The sequence below is a fragment of the Elgaria multicarinata genome, chromosome 2 (genome assembly GCF_023053635.1).
Source record: "Elgaria multicarinata webbii isolate HBS135686 ecotype San Diego chromosome 2, rElgMul1.1.pri, whole genome shotgun sequence".
Taxonomy (NCBI): domain Eukaryota; kingdom Metazoa; phylum Chordata; class Lepidosauria; order Squamata; family Anguidae; genus Elgaria; species Elgaria multicarinata.
In genome coordinates this window covers 42884340-42907209 of record NC_086172.1, presented here as the reverse complement: position 1 = coordinate 42907209, position 22870 = coordinate 42884340, and the positions used below count along the sequence as shown (strand labels likewise).

The 22870-nt window shown below is 37.8% G+C and overlaps 1 protein-coding gene across 2 annotated transcripts in view; it reads left to right on the top strand.

Moving 5' to 3' along the window:
• The window catches only part of DYNC1I2 (dynein cytoplasmic 1 intermediate chain 2), a 41852-nt gene that overhangs the window by 3922 nt on the left and 15060 nt on the right, over nucleotides 1-22870 (top strand). Inside the window, exons 2-6 of one of the 2 annotated variants that reach the window (XM_063116384.1) lie at nucleotides 657-773; nucleotides 6769-6883; nucleotides 11634-11724; nucleotides 18014-18073; nucleotides 19428-19543. In XM_063116384.1, coding sequence (XP_062972454.1) covers nucleotides 666-773; nucleotides 6769-6883; nucleotides 11634-11724; nucleotides 18014-18073; nucleotides 19428-19543 — 490 coding nt within the window. In that variant the 5' untranslated portion in view covers nucleotides 657-665. The remainder of the gene's footprint in view (nucleotides 1-656; nucleotides 774-6768; nucleotides 6884-11633; nucleotides 11725-18013; nucleotides 18074-19427; nucleotides 19544-22870) is intronic. The other variant, XM_063116385.1, reaches the window with a different exon arrangement.

Below are 22870 nucleotides of genomic sequence, written 5' to 3'. Positions count from 1 at the left end.
TCTTGAGAAGGAGAGAGAGAGAGGGAGAGGGAGAGCACACACTTCTGTACACCATCTGCAGTGCACAATAAAACTGATCAGGTTATCTCCCATCTCCATAAACTGCTGTTAACATAGTCATTGAATATTATTAGAGGGTGTTTTCATGATGATATCTTTGGCCTAGGCTTTTTTTTACTACTCGTTTTCAGAAAATTTCAAAATCTAATTTAAATAAAAAATCAATTATTATTTTTAAATCCCAATTTTTATTTATTTTAAAAAAGACTTTAATTTTTATCAACCCTGCTATATGGTTGAAGTTTAGCTCTCATGTGAAATTTGCTGTGATAGGAGTGTTCTTGGAGATGGGGATGCATCTCTATTGCAAAAATACTGTTTGAATAGAAGCATATATTGCATTTTTTCATACTTCCTATTCTGCTTTTGCATAAAGTCTCTGGACTTGAAGGGCATGACTAGTATACAACAGTAATGCGGAATTTGGGTACCTGATACTTAGGTGCAAAATGCATGTTTTTTAAGGTCTGTTCTAGTATTTCATAGGATCAGAACTTATTTATGCTAGGAAGTTATATTTTGTGATATCTTCACACATTTATGTATATATAAGTTTGCATGTAATTACTGATTATTATTATTATTATTATTGACAGATTCTAATCATGTCTGACAAAAGTGAGCTGAAGGCAGAGTTGGAGCGTAAGAAACAACGCTTGGCTCAAATTAGAGAGGAGAAGAAGAGAAAAGAGGAAGAAAGAAAGAAAAAGGAAGTAAGGACTTTTCAAATTGTATCTGCTAAAAGATTATTTCCTCATTTGAATAATTACCACAGATAACACAAAATGTGACTATTTGAATGTAACTAGTGATTAGCAGATAAATAACTTGATATAATTTTAAAGAATTAGTTTGATGTCTAAAGCCTGGGGGGGGGGGGAGGCAAAAACTGCCGCCCTCATTTTTTTGCTCCAGCCTGTCTCAGCTTTAGACTGCTTGTAGTCAATGGCCACATTCAGAGACAATGATAAATTAGGGATCTGGATGTATGCTTATGTATGCTGCCTGATTGCTCCTACTTGCCTCATCCTGCAAACAGGAGTGGCTAAACAAACTGTTGACATACCATCCGTAGGTTGTTTGTTATGAGATCTGAACCGGGAACACTGACTTGTCTCTCTCCAAAGAATCCAGAGTTATAAGGGCTATAACCCAACAGCAAACCATGGCTTAAGACAGCATAAATACTCTGGCTGGGCATGGCTTCTGATGTCATACAAACCCAACAAGCCACCTTCACCAGGTTTGAGCAACACAAGAAGCCATGGTGGCAGGGGCTTGAACTAGCTAGGTTATTGGGCGGTATAGAAATGAAATAAATAAATAAATAAATAAATAAATAAATAAATAGGCAATTTGGCATACAGGGGCGCTGCAACCGCCAAGTCTAATAAGTCTTGGGCTGTCGTGGTCATGTGAACTAGAGCAGTGAATCAGTTCACACATCATGGTAAGCTACCATGAGTTAATTGACTTGTCTTCCAGGCAAATAATCCGCTTGTGTTCTGGTCACTGTATGCAGCAATGACAGCTTAGTTTGGTGGCCAGATTAGGGAGCAGCACTCTTTCCTCAGCTCAACTAAAGTCTTTTCACACCTCCTGTAGGAAATAATTCCCTGGTATTGCTCTTCCTTCAAGGTAATTCTGGAGAGACATTAGCTACAACAACTGCTTTGCCACAGTCCTGTTTAGTTCTGTGGTATGGATGTGGTAGGGTATATGCATTCTCAAATATCAACATTGCCGAAAGAAAAGAGTGCTGAATTACTGTTTATGTTTGATCTGACCTTTGTATGCCAGTATTGGGAGGTGGCAGGAGGTTGTTGTTGTTGTTGTTTTTATTTATTTATTACATTTCTATACTGCCCAATAGCCGGAGCTCTCTGGGCGGTTCAGATATTTGTATCTGAATTTGTATCCCACCTTTTGCCCAATACTGGGCTTCAAGGCGGTCTTACAAAATTTAAAAAATGTATACATTTTAAAACGTATGAATAGAAATATACAAGGTTTAAAATATATTAAATATATTCCAATGTTAAAACATTTAAATGTTCAAAATACATGGCAATTTTAAAAGTCTTTAGCACAGACAGAAGCCCAGATTATTCGTCAAAGGCCTGCTGAAACAAAAAAGTTTTTGCCTGCCTCCGAAAGCACATCAAGGAGGGAGCTAGTCTAGCTTCCCTGGGAAAAGAGTTCCAGAGCACTGGAAGGTGCTCTCTTTGGTAAAAAAAATTTGTAATACTGGGCACTCAAACAAAAAATTGTATATATTGACAAATGACTCTCATAAGTGTTATACTAATTAGGGAATTTTGCTGTACAGAGACAGCAAATTAGTTAAAATTAAAAAAAAACTTTTAAATTGTCCAATGTGATTTTTTAAAATGTCTTTGAGTTTTACAAGTAAAAATTGTATCTGAGATTTTTACTTGACTAGTAGGATGATAACCAATGTGGAGTAAGTAGTTAGAGTGTTGCCCTAGAATTGATGATTTTGAGCTTCAGATTGTTACTCAGCCGCTCACTGACTGACATTGATTCAGTTACTACCTTTCGATGTTCTTTTCTCACATTAATCTTGAAAGTTAGGTTAGGAAAGGGAGAGTGATGTATACCATCTTGAGCTCTTTGGAAGAAAGGCGAGATAATATATAACTGTACTAAATAAAATAAAGATGCAGTGTTACTTAATCTGCTTTTTGATCTTTTCTCAGTTGCTTTAGAATGTTTTAATATACTGGAGTCAAAATTAGAAGTGTGTACAAAAGAAATCCCAAACATTCCTTTAAGTACACAATTGGCAGGGATGATGTATAGTATAGGCTTTTCACAAGCAGTTGGTATGAATCTTAGCCTTACTTCAGCAAAGCATTGAAGACATGATGATGGTAAGCTCTGATGAACCATGTCTTTTGAATGTGACATCAGTGCACATGTATTGTACAATTGGCAGATATCCCAAAACAGCATATGATGGAAAAACATTGAATATGGTAATGAGAAGCTAAGCTCTCAATACAATGAAATATCTGTGATTACAGAAAAAGTAGTTGGGTATTTTCTCTCTGATGGCTCAATTTGATCCAACTTGCTTTGATGTTGTTTGAGAATCTATGAGTTCCCATGGATTTCTAAATTGTTGTAAATTCTTTGCAGGAGAAGGTTAATACTGAAAGTATTGACTAATCATTAGTAATGTTGATGGAAAATCTATGACAAAGTAGGAGTGAGCCCATTTATATGGCCCTCCTTCCAACATTCAGAAATCACTGGCGGGGAAATTTGTAATAAAAACCAGTCTCAATTTTTTTGTTCATTGCTAATCTTAGAATTGCCAATATTAGCATGCTGAAAAGAGTTCAGATTTAGGCTGAAATGTACAATTGCTAAGTTGGAGTTCATTAAGAAATTTGATACTGTACATATTTGGTTTGAATGAAAATAATGGGTAGCCATTTCACTATATAGAACTAATAGTCCTGCTATACTGCTGTAATTCTATAACTCCTATAATTCATGCACATAAAACCCTATTTGTGATGGGATAGGTATCCCTGGATCCCATTCACCTGTTCATCTTTGCTGACTAGCTTCAATGAGAGTTAAGAAAGTCCTGCTGAATTAGACCAAAGCCTAGCTACTCCAGCATCCTATTTCCTGCAGTGGCCAACCAGATACTCAGAGGAGTCCAAAAGAAGGACCTGAGGGCAAGAAACCTCTCCTATTGTTCACTATCAAATGGTGTTGAGGCTGATTCTGGAGGTAGCATATAGTCATTTTGAATCATTTCCATTGATAACATCCTGTATGAATTTTTCTAACGTCTTTTTTAGACCATTGAAATTGGTGGCTATCATCATATCTTGTAGCAGTGAATTCCATATTTTAACTATGCAGTGTGTGAAGAAGTATTTAATTTTGACTGTCCTGAATTTAGCTCCTTTGGATGACTATGGGTTCTAGTTTTATATGAGAGGGAGATAAACTTCTCTCTGCTTTCTCCACAATTCGCATAGTTTTATAAACTTGTATCACATTCCCACTTATTCACCTTCTCTATCTTTTTTTAAAAATAAAAAGGCCCACAAGGCCCTCATAGGGAATTGTTTCAGCTCATTGATGATATTGATTGCTTTTTTGTACACTTTTTCCAGCTCTAGAATATCCTTTTTGATATGTGATAACCAGAACTATGCACAGTATTCTAAGTGTGGTCACACTTTAGATTTGTTTGTACAAAGACATTATTATATTGGCAATTTTATTTTTGATTCTTTTCCCAATGATCTTTAGCATGAAATTTGTCTTTTTCCACACCTGTGGCACCCTATACCAACATTTTCACTGTGACCTCAAGATCATTCCTACTCAGTTCTTGCTAGCTCAAACCAATCAGTGTATTTGTGAAGTTAGGATTTTTTGCTGCAGTGTGCATTACGTACTTTACACTTAAGACTTTATTGTCCATCCAGTTTGGAGAAAGCCACCAGTGTACCTGGAACAGAGATATAGAAGCAGATCTTTGCGAGAAGGTACATATTTTTCTTAGAAGCTCAGCAATTTCATATTTGAGTTATTTAAGAACATTTGAAATCTTAAGAATTCTTGGATGGATACCATTTGACCCTGATGATTTGTTAATTTTTTCATTTCTCAAGAAGACCAGAGCTTCGTACGTTGCCACTGTCTGCCTCAGTTCTTCAGACTCTTTTCTTGAAAAAGTCAATTTAGGCACAGTTCTCTGCCTTCAATCTTCTGCATAGAAGACAAACACAAAGAATTCATTTAGCTTTTCTTTCTCTAGCACAGCTTTAACTCCCTTATTCAGTGATTCAGCTGCCTTCTTAACTGGTTTCCTGCTTTAATGTATTTGAAGATTTTTTAATTGTTAGACTTAACAAAGGGTGGGGTTTTTTTTAGTGATTTGCTCTTCAAGTTCTGTTTTTGTTCTTTTTTGCAACCCTTATTACCTCCTTGTATTTCTCTTTCCGAAGTTTGTGTTCCTTTTCATTCTTCTCATTTGGGCAAGACTTACATTTTCTGAAGGAAGTTTTCACTTTAATAGGTTTCTTTGTTTTTCTTGTTAACTACTCTGGCATTCTGTTGGACTTAGGGAAGATACCTTTCTTGATCTGTGGTATACATTCTAGCTGAGCTTCAATTATTGTGGTATTGAATAACCCCCAAGCATTCTGGAGATACTTGATCATTCTTGATACTTGAGCATTCTGCAGTGGAAAAGTCTCTTGATTTTTCCACTCAACTTCTACCAATCCCTTCACTTTTTATAAGTTCCCTCTTTTTAATTCAAATATGATTGTTGTGGACTTTCTTGGCAACTGTCCATTTAAGTTGAATTTGATATCACTGTAGTCATGTTTCCAACTGATTCAACAACACTTGCCATAGTACTTCTTGTATCTGAAAAACTAGCCCCTGATCTACAACAGTCCATGCCAAGGTAAATGTGAAGAGAATCTTTTTTATGAAGAGTGATATCAAAGGAATGTTTGTGAACCTGCTCAAATCATGATTGTTCTAAAATTACTTTTTAAGGTTAGTCACAGGTACAAAGCTTCTGTGAGTTCTTTTTCAACTGAATATCAAGGTATTAATGTCATTTATTATAAGAAAGCAAAAAAAATGGGTATATTAACAAGTCTTGTTACATAATAAAAGTTAACTGTAGAATGTGTAATCACTTTACAAAATAATTTCCAGGTATACTTTTCTTCACTGACTAGCCTGAGAAACAAAACAAAAAATAGTCCATTAGAATTTGCCCATAAAGCATTAGCGTTTCCCTGTTCATAATCAACTCTTTTTGTGCCACATTAGCTTGAAAGTGTGGGGGTAAGAAGCTCTTAACAATTTTATATATGCTATTATACATGTTTGCCTAGAAGAGATCTATTTGTTATTTTTTCTTTCTTTCCAGCACATCAGCAAACTGCCAATTCCTTTGTTACATGTTAATTTGGGATGCAGTCTTTGGGGGATAGTCAGCAGCCTCTGAAGTCAGAAGCTGCCAAGTATCCAATGCAGGGTGGCCAGAACACAGAGGCGATCTTCGCCTCCGTACTTGGGCCACTCTGCATTTTTGCTAGATGGGTGATTTTGTCTGTCTAGCCACGGGGCTTCCAAGTGGGAGGGAAGGGGGCCGGGGTGTGCATAGGAAGCTGTATAATGCAGCTTCCCCTGTCTCCTTGTCTCGCCACCCCCAGGACCACTCCCTTTCCCCTGTTTCGACATTCCATTTCCAACCGCTCCACATATTTTGGCCTACAACTCCCATCATCCCTCACCATTGGCTATGCTGTCTAGGGCTGATGGAGTTCAGTAAGTGAAAACATTTCGAAGACAAGTTAGCCACCCCTGAGGTAGAAAGCAGCTACCCAAGTTCCTGCCTCCACTTCAATACCTTGGCCCTGTACTGAGACCAAGAAATGACCAGAATGGGCACAATTCTTTCTGTGTACCCTCTTCTTCCCTCACCCCACTACTGCTTTGCAGGTCTATTGTAAGGAGGCCTGTGCTATGCAGCCCACAAGGTAAGAAATATAGATGGATTTCTTATCTGTATTGCCACTTCTATGCAATGAAGTAATCTCATTTATTTAAATAAGTTTGGCACATTAATACAAGTGGTCTGTGTGCAAGTTTACACTATCATAAATTTTGACTTTTTAAAAAAATATCTAGACTGATCAGAAGAAAGAAGCTCTTCCTGTACAAGATGAGTCTGACCTTGAAAAGAAGAGGCGGGAAGCTGAAGCATTGCTTCAAAGTATGGGTTTAACACCAGAAGCTCCTATGGGTAAGAATTGTGTTGTGTAAATGTTCCTCCCACCAACAAATGTGGCACTAATATTAGCATGAAAATTGAGTTCACTCATGCATGTATTTGTTGTATGTTCATTATTGCCACAATTTATCTTCTGAAGTTTCTCAAAACTTACTACTCTGTCAAATCTTGAATATACCATATGCAGATAGATATAGTTGATCTATTATTGTTACCCTATAGGCATAATCAGCTCAGAGTTTTAGGACTGTTCCTTTATAAAACTAGGGATGTAATGTTATGCATGTTCAAACATGGGAGTTTTAGGACTTTTTTGTGTTTAAACATGCATAGGATTGCACCCTAAATGTCTAAAGTGTCTCAGATGTTAAAGTAATATGAAGATATCCAAACTTAGATTTGCTTTCTAAATAATTGCAAGTAAATAGCATGGCTGGCAAACATTGCCATCTTTCTTTAATTCTAAATGACTAGTTTGATCCAGAATATTCCATCTGTTTGCAGAAGGGACTGAAATCCAGCAGAGATTCCTGCTGGAGGTACAGGGGGAGGTGATTTTTGCTGCTTCCCTTGCAGTTACCAATACCGCCTCCTATACCACCTTTCCCAAACTTGGAATCCTCCACTTGTTTGGGTCTTCACCTCCATTCTGCATGGTTCCCCAACCATCCAGGTTGGCTTTTTAGGGGGCTATAGGAGGATGGATGAATTGATAAAAATTACCTCTTCCCCCACTTGCTCCAGTGGAAGTGTCCTTTGAGTGGAGTTCTGCTCACAGGAACTGTAGATTCAAGCCAATATGTCTGCTATTTCCTGAATACCTTTTAAGGTATTCAAGTAGACCTTAAACTATTTAGTGGCATAGCAAGTAGAAACCAGAGTGTCTTCATCAACTGACAATATATTTGTAGTTGAAACTCCAACTATACAAATGCCATAATGCTTAAAGGATAATATTTCCCAAACATCTCTAGTACCATCCATTTTAATGAACAGTTAAATTCTTAAAATCTTTAATACTTTTCTCCCCCACCTCCAAGATACCTGTAAACATATAAAAAGGGTTTGAGAATGACGCCACAAGGGGGCATTGCAACATTGCAAAAAACTACCTAAAAGTTATAAACGTGCTACTTTTTTCTGTTCTTCTCTTAAAATGAGCCAGCTTCTTAATGAGTAAAACCATGCACTTTTAGTGCAATACTATAAAAGTTGTAACTTGCTGGGCCTGTTCAGACAACACACTAAGCCATGGTTAGGCCACTAATCATTTTGCAGCAAAAGGTTAGTGAACATATTTAAACTGTGGTTATGTAGCCGTTATGGTTAGGAATGGTTCACACGACACCCTACATCATGGTTCAAAGAACCATTATGGTTCAAAGCCATAATGTTTATCTCAAAATGCTTAACCACTGTGGCTTAGCATGTCATCTGAACATTGTCTACTTTTAAGTAGTGTATTTCTAAATACCAGTCAAGATTTGAAAATACACATAAGACTGTTGAAGAAAATATTTTGGAACAGAAAAGACAGATAGAATTCAGCAGTTACAGCTAATACTAAAATGAGTGAATGTTTCTGTCCACATGGGTGCTTCGTGTGTGCATGGACTCCTATATATTTTGGGAGCAGAGCTAGTTTCATAGAAGAAAAGTTGTTATACTTATGAATTTGTGTTTAGAACTGTCAGTTACACACAATGTAATATGAACTTTTTTTTACCATTTGATTTAACAAATCTAATTAGTTCTTAGAAAAACTAAACACTGATCTTATTAATCAAATGCTAACTCTGCTAAAGTAGGATGAGTTCAGCTTTGCTGCATTGACAGCTCAATTCTAAATGTGTTTATGAAGAAGTAATAGTTTTCTGAGGAGGTGAAATGGATTATACCACTTTAGACCACAGCTGGGTAGTCACATTTTTGAACACTTCCTATGTTTAAAGAAAAACTCTGTACAAATGAAAACTTCTGCTCAGGGGAGTGGGCTGAATATCAGGGAGCATTTTCGCATAGGGGAACATTAAAATATCATATTCCTGACTTGCAGTGTAAAGTGGCATAGTCATTCATCTGCTGCTTTGAGATTCTAGCACGGTTCTGCTGTGTTCACTGGCCTGTGTCCCACTGAATTGAAAGGGATTTACTTCCTTTTAAATATGTTTAACTTTGCAGCCTAAAACATATTTCTTCCAACAAGAAGACTGCTACAATATTTGAAGATTGAAATCCTTCTTACTGTTAAACAACCAACAGATGGCAGTAGTAACCAGTTAAAGTCATAACAAAGAACTTCATTCACCATAAATCAAATGTCCCTTTTAAAATAATCAAATAATGAGTTGAGTTGGTATCCAGCACTGCTTGTCAGTGCTTATTTTTTCAGATTATCTTGTAACATGAAATAACAGTATATAAAAACCACTTTGAACTTTTACCAGTTCTTTTAGTGCTGCAATAGCATTAAGGTGTTTGAGTAAATATACTTTCCTATAGCCTAAACTTATGTTTTAGTATTCTGAAAATATTGAACAGTGGTTTATGATAAGGCATGCCATTTTTAAACAGTGGTATTTATCCTGAAAAGAGAGAAAGATTCAGTCACTTTCTGAAAATATTACTGATATTCTGTAAATTGTATTTTCGATTAAAACATTTACAATTTCTTTGTGTAGTTCAGATAAAATCTGTAGATTAGTTCAATTACATTTTACTCCAACATAATGGCTCAGTTCTGACAACACATTAGTCAACACAGTGTGAAAACGCCACTCAATGGTTGGGTTTTTAGGAGGTACTCCCAATACAACATTTTCTAACCCCACTGTTGTGTGACTGTGGGCTACCATGAAGTTGAGTAAAATCCATTGTGATGTTTGATTGACAGTTCCTCCACCCTCTCTCTCCTCCTCCAGTCCTCCCAATGGTATCCCATCAGCCATTGCTACAAAAAAAAAAAACAATCCCAGCAGCTCTCCTGGAGTGGCACTTGCTCCTTTTGCCACTCTTGCCAGGGAACTCTGTAGCTAGTGGGAAAAGTCAGCTCAACACAACGGAAAACTCCACAAAGCCCGCCACACAACACGCCACCCAATGGTTGTGCAGGAATTCTCTGCACAGTGTGGATATTCTGAATGGAGTGTGTTCCAAAAAAACCTCCACTGTTGCATGGAGTCTTCCCTCCAGATAACACATTTCTCAATAGTGGTGTAAAAATTCCACTGTGTAGTTCTAAAACCACTGTTGAGAAACATGTCTGAACTGAACTGACTGGGTTCTCACAACACAACAATTCATCCTCAAGGTTGAGTGTGGATTGTCACTCTACCATGAGTTATTGAAGCATAGGCTGTTGTGTTGTGTGAACCAAGTCATGCTAACAAACCATGGCTTATTAATCATGAACAAACCACAAAGAGAGCTCATGAGTTGTTGGGTTGTGAACTGTGGGCTGTTCATGGTTAACAAACCATGGTTTGTTAACATGAGTTTTCTGTAAAAACAAAACATTGTAGAGACAGTAAAAGATGCGTGTCTTTAATTGTCTATTGTACAGTTGAGTAGGGAAAGGAAAAAAAACCTGATGTTTTGGGTTGAATGCTACAACTTCTCACTTTTCATTCAACATATTAAAGTCTTACAGAAAGGCTGTGTTCGGACAACACAATAGTCAGTGGTGGGTTAATAGTCAACTCCACGGTTGATTATTGTGGGGGTACTCCCTACACAACATGGTTATACCCAACTGTGGTGTGGATTAAAGACAGCATCGAGTTGGCTATTAGTCAATGGTGCGTTTGACACGTCACCTCACCCTCTCTTCCCCCCTCACTCCTCCTGCTGGTAGTCCATCAGCGAGTTCTGCCAGCTGGACTAGAGCGACAGCTGCTGCTTTGGTTGCTCTTGCCAGTGGACTCTGCAGTCGCCAAAAATAACCAACTGCCTAAATAGTCAACAGTGCCTGACACATGACACAATAACCAACGTTGGTTATTTGCATTCGTTATTTTGGCTGAATAACCAACTGTGGTGTGAAAAAGTTCCGCAGATGACATAAAACCTAACTGTTGACTATTTAACCCACTGTTGGTTAGAATGTTGTCCGAACCCAGTCAAAATGTTGAAAACAAATCTCCCTTTAAGGAGAGACTTTAAAAAATTCCATCTTAGAACTAGTAAATTGAAGTTTAGCTGAACAGTATAAACAAACTATTTTCAGTAAAGTAACTTTTTAAAAAAAGTTATTGAGGGAAGAATTTGCTTTATTATTTGTATTCCCCCCTTTCATGAATCTTTTGAGTTATAAGATGTAGCAAAATTAGGTTAATTACATGAAATATCACCTCCCCCTATTCTAGCAGGAGCTTCTTGTGAGTAGACTTCCACTCCTAGAAACTCTGGGTCCAGCCCATTGCATATTTTAATGACTTTTAAAATTTCTGGGGAAATAGTTCATTAGCATAGTATTAAGAAGTTCTAGTGGAATCTTTTTTTTTATTTTCCAGCTTTTTGTGTAATTATACTTTTATTTATATAACCCCAAAATGCATTAAATGCCAAAACTGCATGGATCTCCAGCATGTTATGTTAACATTGTCTTTTCCCCTTTTTTCTATTGTTCATTTTCATCCATTTTTTTTGTTTTTGTTTACCATCACTTTTTTAATGCTTCCATGTTAAATTAATTTGGAAACATCCTAAGCTGTGCAACCTCTACGACTAGTAACAGCGGATACCTGTCTGTTTCACTATTTAGTCCCCCCTCCTATGTCTCCATCGTCAAAATCTGTGAGCACACCAAGTGAAGCTGGGAGCCAGGATTCCGGTGATGGTGCTGTTGGTTCTAGGTATGCTTCATGAAATATTTCAGTAATTAATATGTTCTGCTCTCAAGAAAGTAGTACAACATTAAGACAAATATTACATTATTGAAAAGGTATTGTCGTTAAAAATTATGCCATGATCCCTTCTTGCATGTCATAAAAATCAGTGGAGTCCCCTTCTTTGGAGTCCCCTTCTTTTCTTAGTATGCTCTAGTCAGTATCTAAAATGGGAGCCCAATACATTTTCTGATTTCCCATCTAGGCTTTCTTCTCCAATCCAGGGTTCCAGTCAAGAACTTGTCTGGACATTACTAAACTCCAGCTGAAACTCTGTGTTATAGAGGGAGGGCTAGATAGGAAAATGGGAAGTGTTTAAGTGTCCAGTTCCAGGTAATGACTGGTGTGCATACACCAAAGAGGGTGTAATGTGTTTTTATTCTAATGTAGCTTGATTATTCACATAGTTTACATATTGATGTTTGTCTAATGTTGCATTTTGCATTGAAGTTAATTTAAACAACATGTTAATTTAGATTCCTGTCTTTGCTTCTAAAGGAAAAACTAAGAAATGTATACTGCCATCAAATCTACATCTTTTATACATATTGTATTATGTCTTAAAATATCCTTGTGCTTGGTTTTATATCAAGCAGATGTTGCTGTGCTTTGTTGATTGACAGATCTGTCAATCACACTGGGGGTGGGAGAGAGGGGGAAGGGAAGGGAACTTTGGTGGTCTACTCGATCAGCTTGGACACTGCACTGGCCTTCAGAACTGGTCATGCCCCAAACTTGCTGTAATTTTGAGCATAGTTGGTTGGTCTTTTACTCTTGTTTAATATTTCTTGTTTTAAATTCAAGTACTTCTGTGTTCTCAATCATATCCCTGAGGAGTAGAGACGTGAAGGCTGGGGGCGGGAGCGGGGGGAGGGATTCCTCCAAAATTTCAAAAAAAAATATTGGTAGATAGGTAAGAAGGCTTTTTAAAAAAACATCATCTGGTTATCTTTCCCAACCCCACCCCATTGTTTCCAGGTTTTTTTCCCCAGTCTTTCACATCCCTACTTAGGAATGTTCTAATATTCATTCATTTTACCTTGGGATTGCTAAATCTCCATTGTTGTGCATAGTCTTTTGAGGTTGACCCTATGACAGGCAAATGTCATCTTCCCCAGTGACATGTGGGGTTGAACCAGTCTTCATTGGGTAATAAATTATTCACTAAAGAGCCCGCTCACTTCCTAAAGAATAGGTATTGTGAGAACTTAAAGTTCATAGAATTGGTTTTATTGTTTACAACCATATACATGGAATATACAGACCCAGTTTGCATCACTTGTTGGAGGGGGAAACAACCTTCAAATAACCCTTCAATAGCCCATGTGTTATTGGAAGATTGTTTCTTCTGTCAACAATACGACAAGCCATGCCCGTGTGGTGATTTTGGAAATTGCACCTGGTACATATGCGGTTTAATTAAGCCACGAAAGTTTATTTTGATCATGCGAACCAGGTCACTGTGGCTACTTGCCATGGGGGTTGTATGACTAGTAAGCCTTCATTGTAGGCTTCATCCAATAAAAATTATTGACTGTAGAAAATATGTTTTCATATTTATACTCTAAAATTATGTTCTTAACTTTTTAATTGATATGAATTTGAACAAAAAGTTTGCAGAATGATTGTGTGGAACCACCGTACTTTATCTTTAGTCAGTTTTACTGAGTAGCACTCAATATCTGCTTAGAAATGTATTGGTTACTGAACTTCAGAGGATCAGTGACATCAGTCTTATTAAATTCAGCACATGTGAGTAGAAAATTGTCTAGGATGTCCACCATAATCCCACTTCTGAAACTAAATGAGACTTTCAATTATGAGGGAATTAAAGGAGAGGAGGTTTAAGGATAGAGGAATATGATAAGGCAAAATAGAATAAGGCAAGTAAATAATGATTTTGAGGGGCATATTGCTAATGGCATAAAAATAACTAAGATACATTTGTTTAAATATATCAGGAACAGGAAACCACCACCCCCAGTAAGATGATAGCACCTTTACATAATAAACTGGTAGTGAAGGAAAAGAAAAAGATTACAATAAATTGTTTGCATTTATTGTAAATGCATTATCCTTAACTGTGGCCAATGATGGAGAGAACCTCAAAATATCTGACATAGCTTCTCAGATGCCCTCATTCATACCTGAACCACTATTTTGATTAATGATTAAAACAAAATTGACAAATCATAAATTTACATGTCACTAGAGTACAATTGCAGTTTATTGGTGGGGTGGGTGGGTTAGGATGTGAAATTACTGGTCCTTTAAAAAATGTAGAAGTTATCAGTGAAATTGGCCTCCTTACCAGGGTCTTGGAAGGTAGCCAAAGCAGAACTAATTTTTCAAAAGGGATCTGAGAAGGGTTTGGGAAATTACAACTGCCAAACAATACTAGCTTTGATAGTAGTTTCTACCTATTTACCTGACACAGAAGTTAGGCATACTCCCTTTATTAAGTGTGTGTACATAGTGTTAGGCTTTCGGGACAGACTGGCTGTACACATGCGGCTGATCATAAGTTTGATTATGTGTACCAAATCTGAAGATGGTTATCTGTGAGTAAGGGAGTCATTGAGCACACCTTTGTCATGGACGGGTCATTATCGTGTGAGGGTGTAACTATCAAGAAATTAGGACCTGTTCAAATGGTCATTGATGGAGTAGGATCCAAAGCTGTCCTTGAACTTTCAGCTGATTTATCAAGCCTCCCTGTAAACTGGCCTGCTTGACTTAAGAATTCTGAACTCTTCTGGTAGTTGACATGATCGCTCTTAGCAGACTTCAACAAATCACTTGCCATGGTGAGTGTGGTGTCACTCTCAGGCAAGAGTGATGAGTGACCTGCCTCCCTCACAACTTTAAAGCTGCAGAGGCAAGTGGAATCATCCAAGGAGTTTTGCAAGGACTCCCCAGTTCCAAAATGGGAAAGTCAGCTGGAGATCGTTCAGCAGCAGCTATGTGGCTTAGTCTTAGCCATATAAAATGAGAAATCTCTCCTCCAGCCTTTCATGTTTCAGAGCAAAGAAGACCAGTTCGGGGAGCATTGAGCTTTCCAAAGGCACACAGAGCACCTTGGGGACAGCAGCACTCAACAATGCATCACTCCCTAATTAGCCTTTCTCTTGGAAAAGGATGGCTGGGAGAGGGAGTGTTGAAAGCTGCTGCCCAAAGGTTCTCTGTGTGCCTTTGAGAACTGGCATCCAAGAGCACACACTTCATCCCACATTAGCCTGTCCTTTCACTTAGGAAAGACTGGGCAGAAGGCAGCTTGACAGGTTGAGTGGACTGGAAATTGTAACTTTTAGGTTTCCCAGAAAAGCTGGCAAAAAAGTATGGACCCCTGGCTCCTTGGCACTCTCTCCAACTGAATAGATCTAGGTTGGCTTAATGGTTTACAAGTGGAGGCAATGGAAATGAAGTAGGGTTGGGTAATGTATGGCCCTCCAGATATTTTGGCCTACAACTCCCATCAGCCCTAGCCAGCATAGCCAGTGGTAAGGGCTGATGGGAGTTGTAGGTCAAAAACGTATGGAAGATTACAAGTTGCCCACCCTGGTCTAGATGGTGGAGGACTCTGGCCATGTGTGATTGAACACATGACCATTTGAAAGATCTGACTTTTTCACCACTGCTGCACTTGGAGAATGCAATCTGGCAGCGTTATTGATCAATCCTCCTAGTAATTAATGCTTCCATTGTAACATCTGTAACCTCCTGTGACTTATTTCCAAGACTTTTCGAGGATAATGTTGTTTGCATCTGCTCTGGTTGATGCTATGGTGACTGCAGAATTGGTTCAGGAAGTTCTTTTGGCTACTATGTCAGTTACATTTATCTAACTATATCTAATCTATCTTTAACAGTTTCTTTGATGAGTTTAAGTTGATTTCCCTTGAGGATGCAGACAAGATGTTTGGGGCTGTCAAGACGACAATGAGTTCTCCCAACCCGTATTAATGTTAGCTTGTTTGTAAATAGATAGTTGGGATGTTGGCCAGACTGGAAAACATAGTGGTTAATAAGTATGTGTCAGAGGGGCTTTTTCTGGCCACCCTGAAGGAAGCCAATTATGAGAACCATATTGAAGAAACTACATATGAGGAAATGTGTTCCTTAAAATACCCAGGTACCAAGCTATTTAGGGCTTTTAAGATCAAAGGATTTTTAGAGATTAATATAAGTTAGAAGTTGTTTTCCGGGGGATAAAAAGGCTTGACTCAGGTTGCTTCCCAGGGCAGAGGAGGAGGTAAATGCAGTGTCAGTGGTCAGATGTGCTCCCATAGCAGTTTTGCTTCTTGGAGCTTCTCTGTTTCCAACTAAACTGGAGTGAGAGACTCTTTCTGTCTACACGTACATAATGTATACTTAAGTGAAAGTGTCTGTCTGCCCAACCCTGGTGTTGTTAAGATCTTTAAGGGTTAACTCAGGTGCTACCTTCTCCATATGAACCTGCTTCTGCCCTTAAGGTTGGCTTCAGATTCCTTGCTCCGAATTTGCTGGCAGTATGACAGGCAGGTTCAAGGAACAGGGTACTTTTGGTGGTGGCGCCAAAATTGTGGAAAGTCTTCCCTGGGGAGATCCATTAGGCTTCTTTCTACTTTTAGGCAGGTTTTGAAGGCACATTTATGAACACAGCCTTTTAATACTAAGTGATCTGCTGTTTTTAATTTGTTTTAGCTGGATATTGTTTGCTTTTTGTGCAAAAAGTTTTTGTGCAAAAAAAATTTAGTGCAGTATGTTGTAGAAAGGAGAGAAATAACTGAAAATTAATAATAGTTGGAATAATAAACTTAAAGCAAAATGTGGGCTAATTGTTTTTATTATTCAATGGTCTTTACAATTATTTTATAGTTACACAAGTCCAGCTTTACTTCTAGTATCAGTAGACAATCTTTTTATTTAGGACATGATTGTTTTCACCTAAAAATGGTCCTGCACATCTTTCCATGTGCATAAGGAAATATCTGTGCAGGATTGTATCAACTTTCTCAAAAGTTGCAAATTGTGATGATAAAATACTTCAAAATAGTTAGTCATTAGAATTTCTGGGAAGAATGTTTATTTAAATTTGCTTTGTTTGTTTTCCCAGAATTGCTAAAATATAGCAAAATATAGCAAGACTAAAATATAAATGTTATGTATACAGGTTAAATCTAATCTTTTATTTTGGTATGTTGCGCTACATATTTACTACTTGAAATCTTTTGTTAATTTAAGGTAGCTGTTCTAAGCATACTTAACCAGGAAGTAAAACTCAAATTCAGTTGGATTTACTTCTGAGTAGGCATATGTAGAATCAGGAAGTTTAGCTTGCTGTTCAATACGACATTGACTGCCTTGAGTTGGCTTTAAATTAAATGACATAAGCCCAAGGCAGTGCTTAACCCATAATTATAGCAATGTCACATCTTGGAAACACTAGCAGTAGTAAATCCCAGTGGAAAAGCACTTTTTTCTGTACCCAAAGGTTTATGTGTTGACTCATTTCCTTTACCAATATGACAATTTCCTGAACATATTTAATGCTTGGGGCAAGATTACAATATGTTAACAAACTAGATCAGATGACACTACTAAATCTGTGTAACTAATTTGTCAATGTATTAAACTCTTCTCTGCTTGTTCTATGAGACTAGATTGCATCCTACAAATCCTCAAAAGTTTTATCTTTGAAATGAGTGGATGCACCTCTAAATGTTGGGGTTGCCACCTAATTAAAGAAATCTTATTCAGTTAATTATATAACTTTTAATTGATTAAATCTGTATATCAGGCCCCCACCTCAAAGAGGCATTCCGCCCTGTGTTGGAGAGAAAGCGGTGTGTGTGTGTGTGTGTGTGTGTGTTGGTTGTATGTATGCGTGTGTGTCTTCTAAAGGGGTACCTGTCATCTACAGGTTTGTAAGTTTTTTGTATTAGCATTAAAACCTTCTCCACTTAAAGTGGCACCTTTAGCCCATTAAAAGGTTTTTAATTAATTGATCGAATTGATTGACTAAATTTTACTGCCCTACTAATTGCTCTGAATTGTATGTTTGCATTTTAACTGTTATATTTATTGTATATTTTGTTGTAACATTGAATGTCCACTCAATTTATATTAAGTGACATCTCTGGTATTGTTTTGTTTCTGAAGCTTGATGTGATTGTAACTTACAATAGCTTTAACATTTCATAGAATGTATTTGCTTCACTAATCTCTGGACTTCTTTGCTAATGCTGCATGGTTGTTCTTCAACCTTTTGTATCAGGACGCTGCATTGGGATACTGATCCATCAGTTCTACAGCTTCACTCTGATTCCGATCTGGGGTATAGCAGAGATTTTTTTCCCTTCCATTTTTATGTATTGATTGTTTTTATATAATCCAAATGAGTTCACTGCTTAAGATATAATATTAACATGTAAAACAATTTTAGCTGGGATTACTTAAGGTGGTATTCATGTTAAATGATAGTGATGTGTGGTCAGTTTATTGATCAGCAGTTTCCACACTGAATCCCAGAACTATGTATTAAACCATAAAAAGGTATGTTTGGGGAGTGCTGATCAATGTATGATTGAACAGAATTGTGAGGTCAAATCACATGCACACTTCTGGACTGCCACCTCTGAGTTTTATATTCAGCATGTTAATGCAACTAATTTTCTAAAGGCTTCTATTTTACTAACTTACTAAAGATTTCTTCTTACTGCTTTGTGACGTTGATGTCAAGAGGTTAGTCATGAATGGCTTGCCTATAGGGATAATACTGACCTACCTTTCAGGTAGATGTATGTGAATTGCTTTGAACACCTAGGGAAAAGTACTATATAAATGTGAAACATTATTCCTGTGAAACACAGGAGAGGGCTGTTGAGTTTTGCCTTCATCTTGTTTTTTGGTAAACCTCAAGTTCGGTGTTGCCAAAATTCATTATACATATATCCAGATACTTAATGGGGAAAACATAATTCTGTATATATTTAAAATAATTCCTTGGGAATCCAGACAATTGCTGATTGCAGTATTACCACATAGTGGTTTATTTCAACATAGTAAAACAAATTCTTGCAAGTTAAATTGCAGTCATGTTGTGTTTACAGAGAATTTACACACTCTACATTGGTTGAATCCAGCGCTGACCCTCTGTGAACGGGAGGGTTCCTTTCGTTGGCAGAGGGAACCAGGATCCCGTGAAGGCTCCCTGCCGGAGGAAGAGGGCAAAGCAGCTAATTGCTGATTCTTCTTTCCCCTGTAGCTCCCAGATTCACATCACACTGTTCTGGAGGTCCCCCAAACCCTAGGAGCAATTTTTTGGAGGCATAGACGACTACAGGGAAGGGGGAATCAGCAAAAAACAAATTTTCCTCCTGTCCATTGTGCAATTTGTGAAGTTCTGCTCTGTGCATTTCTTTTATATGTGATGCCAAATAGTTCGAAGTCCAATACTTTTTCTGCTAATTAAAAGAGCAGGTTAAGAAGAAACTGATCAGATTTGGTTTATTATTAGTTATCCTACCTATCCCCCACAAATGCAATCTTCACCAATGTTAAGTTTAATACTTGGTAGAGAGTAAGATGATGTACTGTCTGACTTTGCAGAGTATCATTCTGTATAAGCTAAACAATTTGTGGTTGCATTTAAACACATCTCTTAAAACTTTTCCCTTCATTTTCTTTAGACGTGGACCCATTAAGCTTGCAATGTCCAAAATTACGCAGGTTGACTTTCCTCCTCGAGAAATGGTCACATACACGAAGGAAACCCAAACACCAGTTATGACTCAGCCAAAGGAAGGTGAATATAAGAATTTGCTACTACTATTCCTTTGTTTTAAAAACACTACAAGAACAGGGTGAGATTTGCTATAGTATGAAAAATAAGTTCAAGACTTGTAGATGTTTGCAAGGTGAGAAGTTGCTATTTTTGCACGTGAATTTGGAGTTTGTATAATTTTTTGATAGAGTTCACTATTTTATTAAACCCATCCTTCTAGAATAATAAGACTTTGGGCCTGTTCAGAAAACATGCTAAGGCATGGTTAGGCTGTTAACCCTTTTATGGCAAGTGGTTAGTGATCACATTTAAGCTGTGGTTATGTAGCCATTATGGTTATATTTATTTATTTATTTATTTATTTATAATATTTATACCCCACTCCTATAAATGGTTCAAAGGACACACTAAATCATAGAATCATAGAATAGCAGAGTTGGAAGGGGCCTACAAGGCCATCGAGTCCAACCCCCTGCTCAATGCAGGAATCCACCCTAAAGCATCCCTGACAGATGGTTGTCCAGCTGCCTCTTGAATGCCTCTAGTGTGGGAGAGCCCACAACCTCCCTAGGTAGCTGATTTCACCGTCGCACTGCTCTAACAGTCAGGAAGTTTTTCCTGATGTCCAGCCGGAATCTGGCTTCCTTTAACTTGAGCCCGTTATTCCATGTCCTGCACTCTGGGAGGATCGAGAAATCATGGTTCATGCAACACACTAAACCATAATGCTTAGCTCAAAATGCTTAACCATAATGGTTTAGCATGTTTGAACAGAGCCATTGTAGAGTTTATTTAACATAAGGTCAGCTGTGAAACTAATTATGGCTACAGTGCAAAGAAGCCATGTGCATATGGCAGTGAAGGCCATGCACAATGACTCCAGCTTTTTACAGGTTTTGTTACAGCATCATTGGCAGCCTATCGAGCAAGCCACATGCTAAAATGAGCTGTTTCTTTCTATTTTGGTAATGGGTTGGTGTTGCAGTAACAGTCTCTAAGAAACTTGCAGCCTCAAGAATAGTTCTTGTTTATGTGTGCTTTGGCTCAAGCCTTGTGCTGTTATGACCATGTGAGTAGCAGAAGAAGGTTCATTTGCCAGTCTCTATGTAGCTGTATAATATAAAGTATATAACACTCAGCTGTTAATCTAATATATTTGATGCCCTGCCTTTAGATTTAAAGAACTTCCAGGGCAGTTTAAAATAAAAGCAAATGAATAGGAGGCGTGATTGAGATTCCAGCCTTAAACTGAGACACTTTGGTGAAACAGCATTTATACTAAATATTGATTACTGAAAATACTTCTACAGTTCATTTTCATGGCTATTGGAAATAGAAGGCTACAGGTACTTCCTTAGACATGTAGAAAAATTGCTACAAAAATGGATAGCAACATTGCAGTTCCAGATGGAAAGCTCACAATGTTTAGAGGGTTTTAGATATTTTAGTAATCATTTACATTATCGCAGCCTTTGAATAAATTTGCCCCATATCCGTTTTATCATAGTAAAGTCAAAACATTGCATATTTAGTGCTAATACAACTCATATAATACACAGACCAATGATGTCATTGTCACCATCGTGCAGATTTTGTTCCTATTTTCAATTTATACTTAGAAGATGTAAGCCAGGGATGTGAGACCTTCAGACTGCAGAGGTCCCATACGTGGCCCAGAGGGCCATCTTGGGTTCAACCAGGGGGCAGGGCTTGGCACTGAGTTGGGCAGCGATGGGAAAAGCAGCCACTCTTCCCAGTGCTGGCAGAGTATTTTTTTGTGCACCTCTCTGCCACAGATTGGGATGGCGAGGGGTGCATAATGGAGGCAGCTGATTTGGCCACTGCTGGGAGAAGCTCCTTCTCCCAGTGCCAGCCAAGTCCCTTTCTCTGTACGGAGGGAGGCATGTCCATCCTTAGTTCTATATCCCATTTGTGGCCTCTATTTTGAACTTCTGCAGAAGCAGTAGAAAGCAGGCAAGATTGAGCACAAGGGGTATAGTACTTTTTACATGCCCAATGAATGATGAACTTGAAAAATTGGCTACAAAAGTAAAGAGTTGCCTCTTTCTGGGATCTGAAAATGATTAGAAAGTCATGGAAGACAGATTCATTAGTGATCATCTCATGCTCAGTGTTTCCAAGTCTGTGACTGTTGGATACCAGAAATGAACAACTGGAGAGAAATAGCTCCATAATTGCTCTGTTCCATAGATATCCTCAAGCATCCATTTCTGGACACTGTTGGAGATAGAATATTGGGCAGATGGGGTATTGGTCTAGCCCAGTATGACAATACTTATGTTCTTAACCACAGTCTGTCTATCTAATTCTTTTTAGAGTGCTCCCACAGAAAAATAACATTTCTGGACAGAATACTGTGTGTTAACAGAAGCTTGCCTATATTATTTCCAGTCTTGCACTCTGAAATAAGATGCAATGATCCCAGATTGTGGTGGGGGGAGGGGGGAAGGAGTCCAAAGCAATGAGAAAATAAAAGGTGGTGCAAATACTTGTTTTCCTTAATTGTCTGTGCCAAGTTCTGCTGTAGTATAATATGGACCCAGCTTAAGATAGAGTATAGCAGTATTCAGTGTATTGATCTCATCCTAATCTTTCTGTTGTTTCCCTTGAATTGAAAAGTACACAGAGGAAAATGTCCAGGGTAACAAAGTCACCCTGGTTTGGATGTTGATGTGTATCTTTGGGGAATTCAGAGTGACTTCAGATTGCCTGCCAGTTATTCAGTGATATCAGTAACACTCCAAATGCATTGAATGAAAGCCTATAGCTGTTATCTTGTAATGTTACTGATAGGTGTCACTGTCAACACTTTGATATAAAAGACTCTTAGAAGGATGAGAGAGGAAAGAAAGGCAAATAATGCAGCTCTTTGCATCTACTGCAAACAAAAGTTGGTCAGTGAATCTGATTTGTATTATCACCACCAGCACTGAGAGAATGCTTTGTTATTGTCAGTTTTTTGTATCTTAATTTTAGGAATTCATGTTATTGGTTCCTCAAATACCTGGGTAATAAAAATAATGTCTTGAATAGCACAACAGTTCCTGTAGCAGTTTTGTTTTTAAGAAGCATTTTTGGCAGTGTACCTGCCTAAAATATAAAGTGAAATACAGATAGTAAATGTGATCTGAAGACACCTTCAGCTTAACAAAAGCCACCCATTTCACAGATGATTTAACTTTGATTAACCTACTCTGCAGCAACAGATTACACAGACAACTGGAACTTCACTCTCTAGTGTTATTGCTGGGTGCTGTCTAATTTACAGCCCTGCTTTTCTTTCCATCTCACCAAAATACATCACAATTTTGATGTTAACGCAAAGTA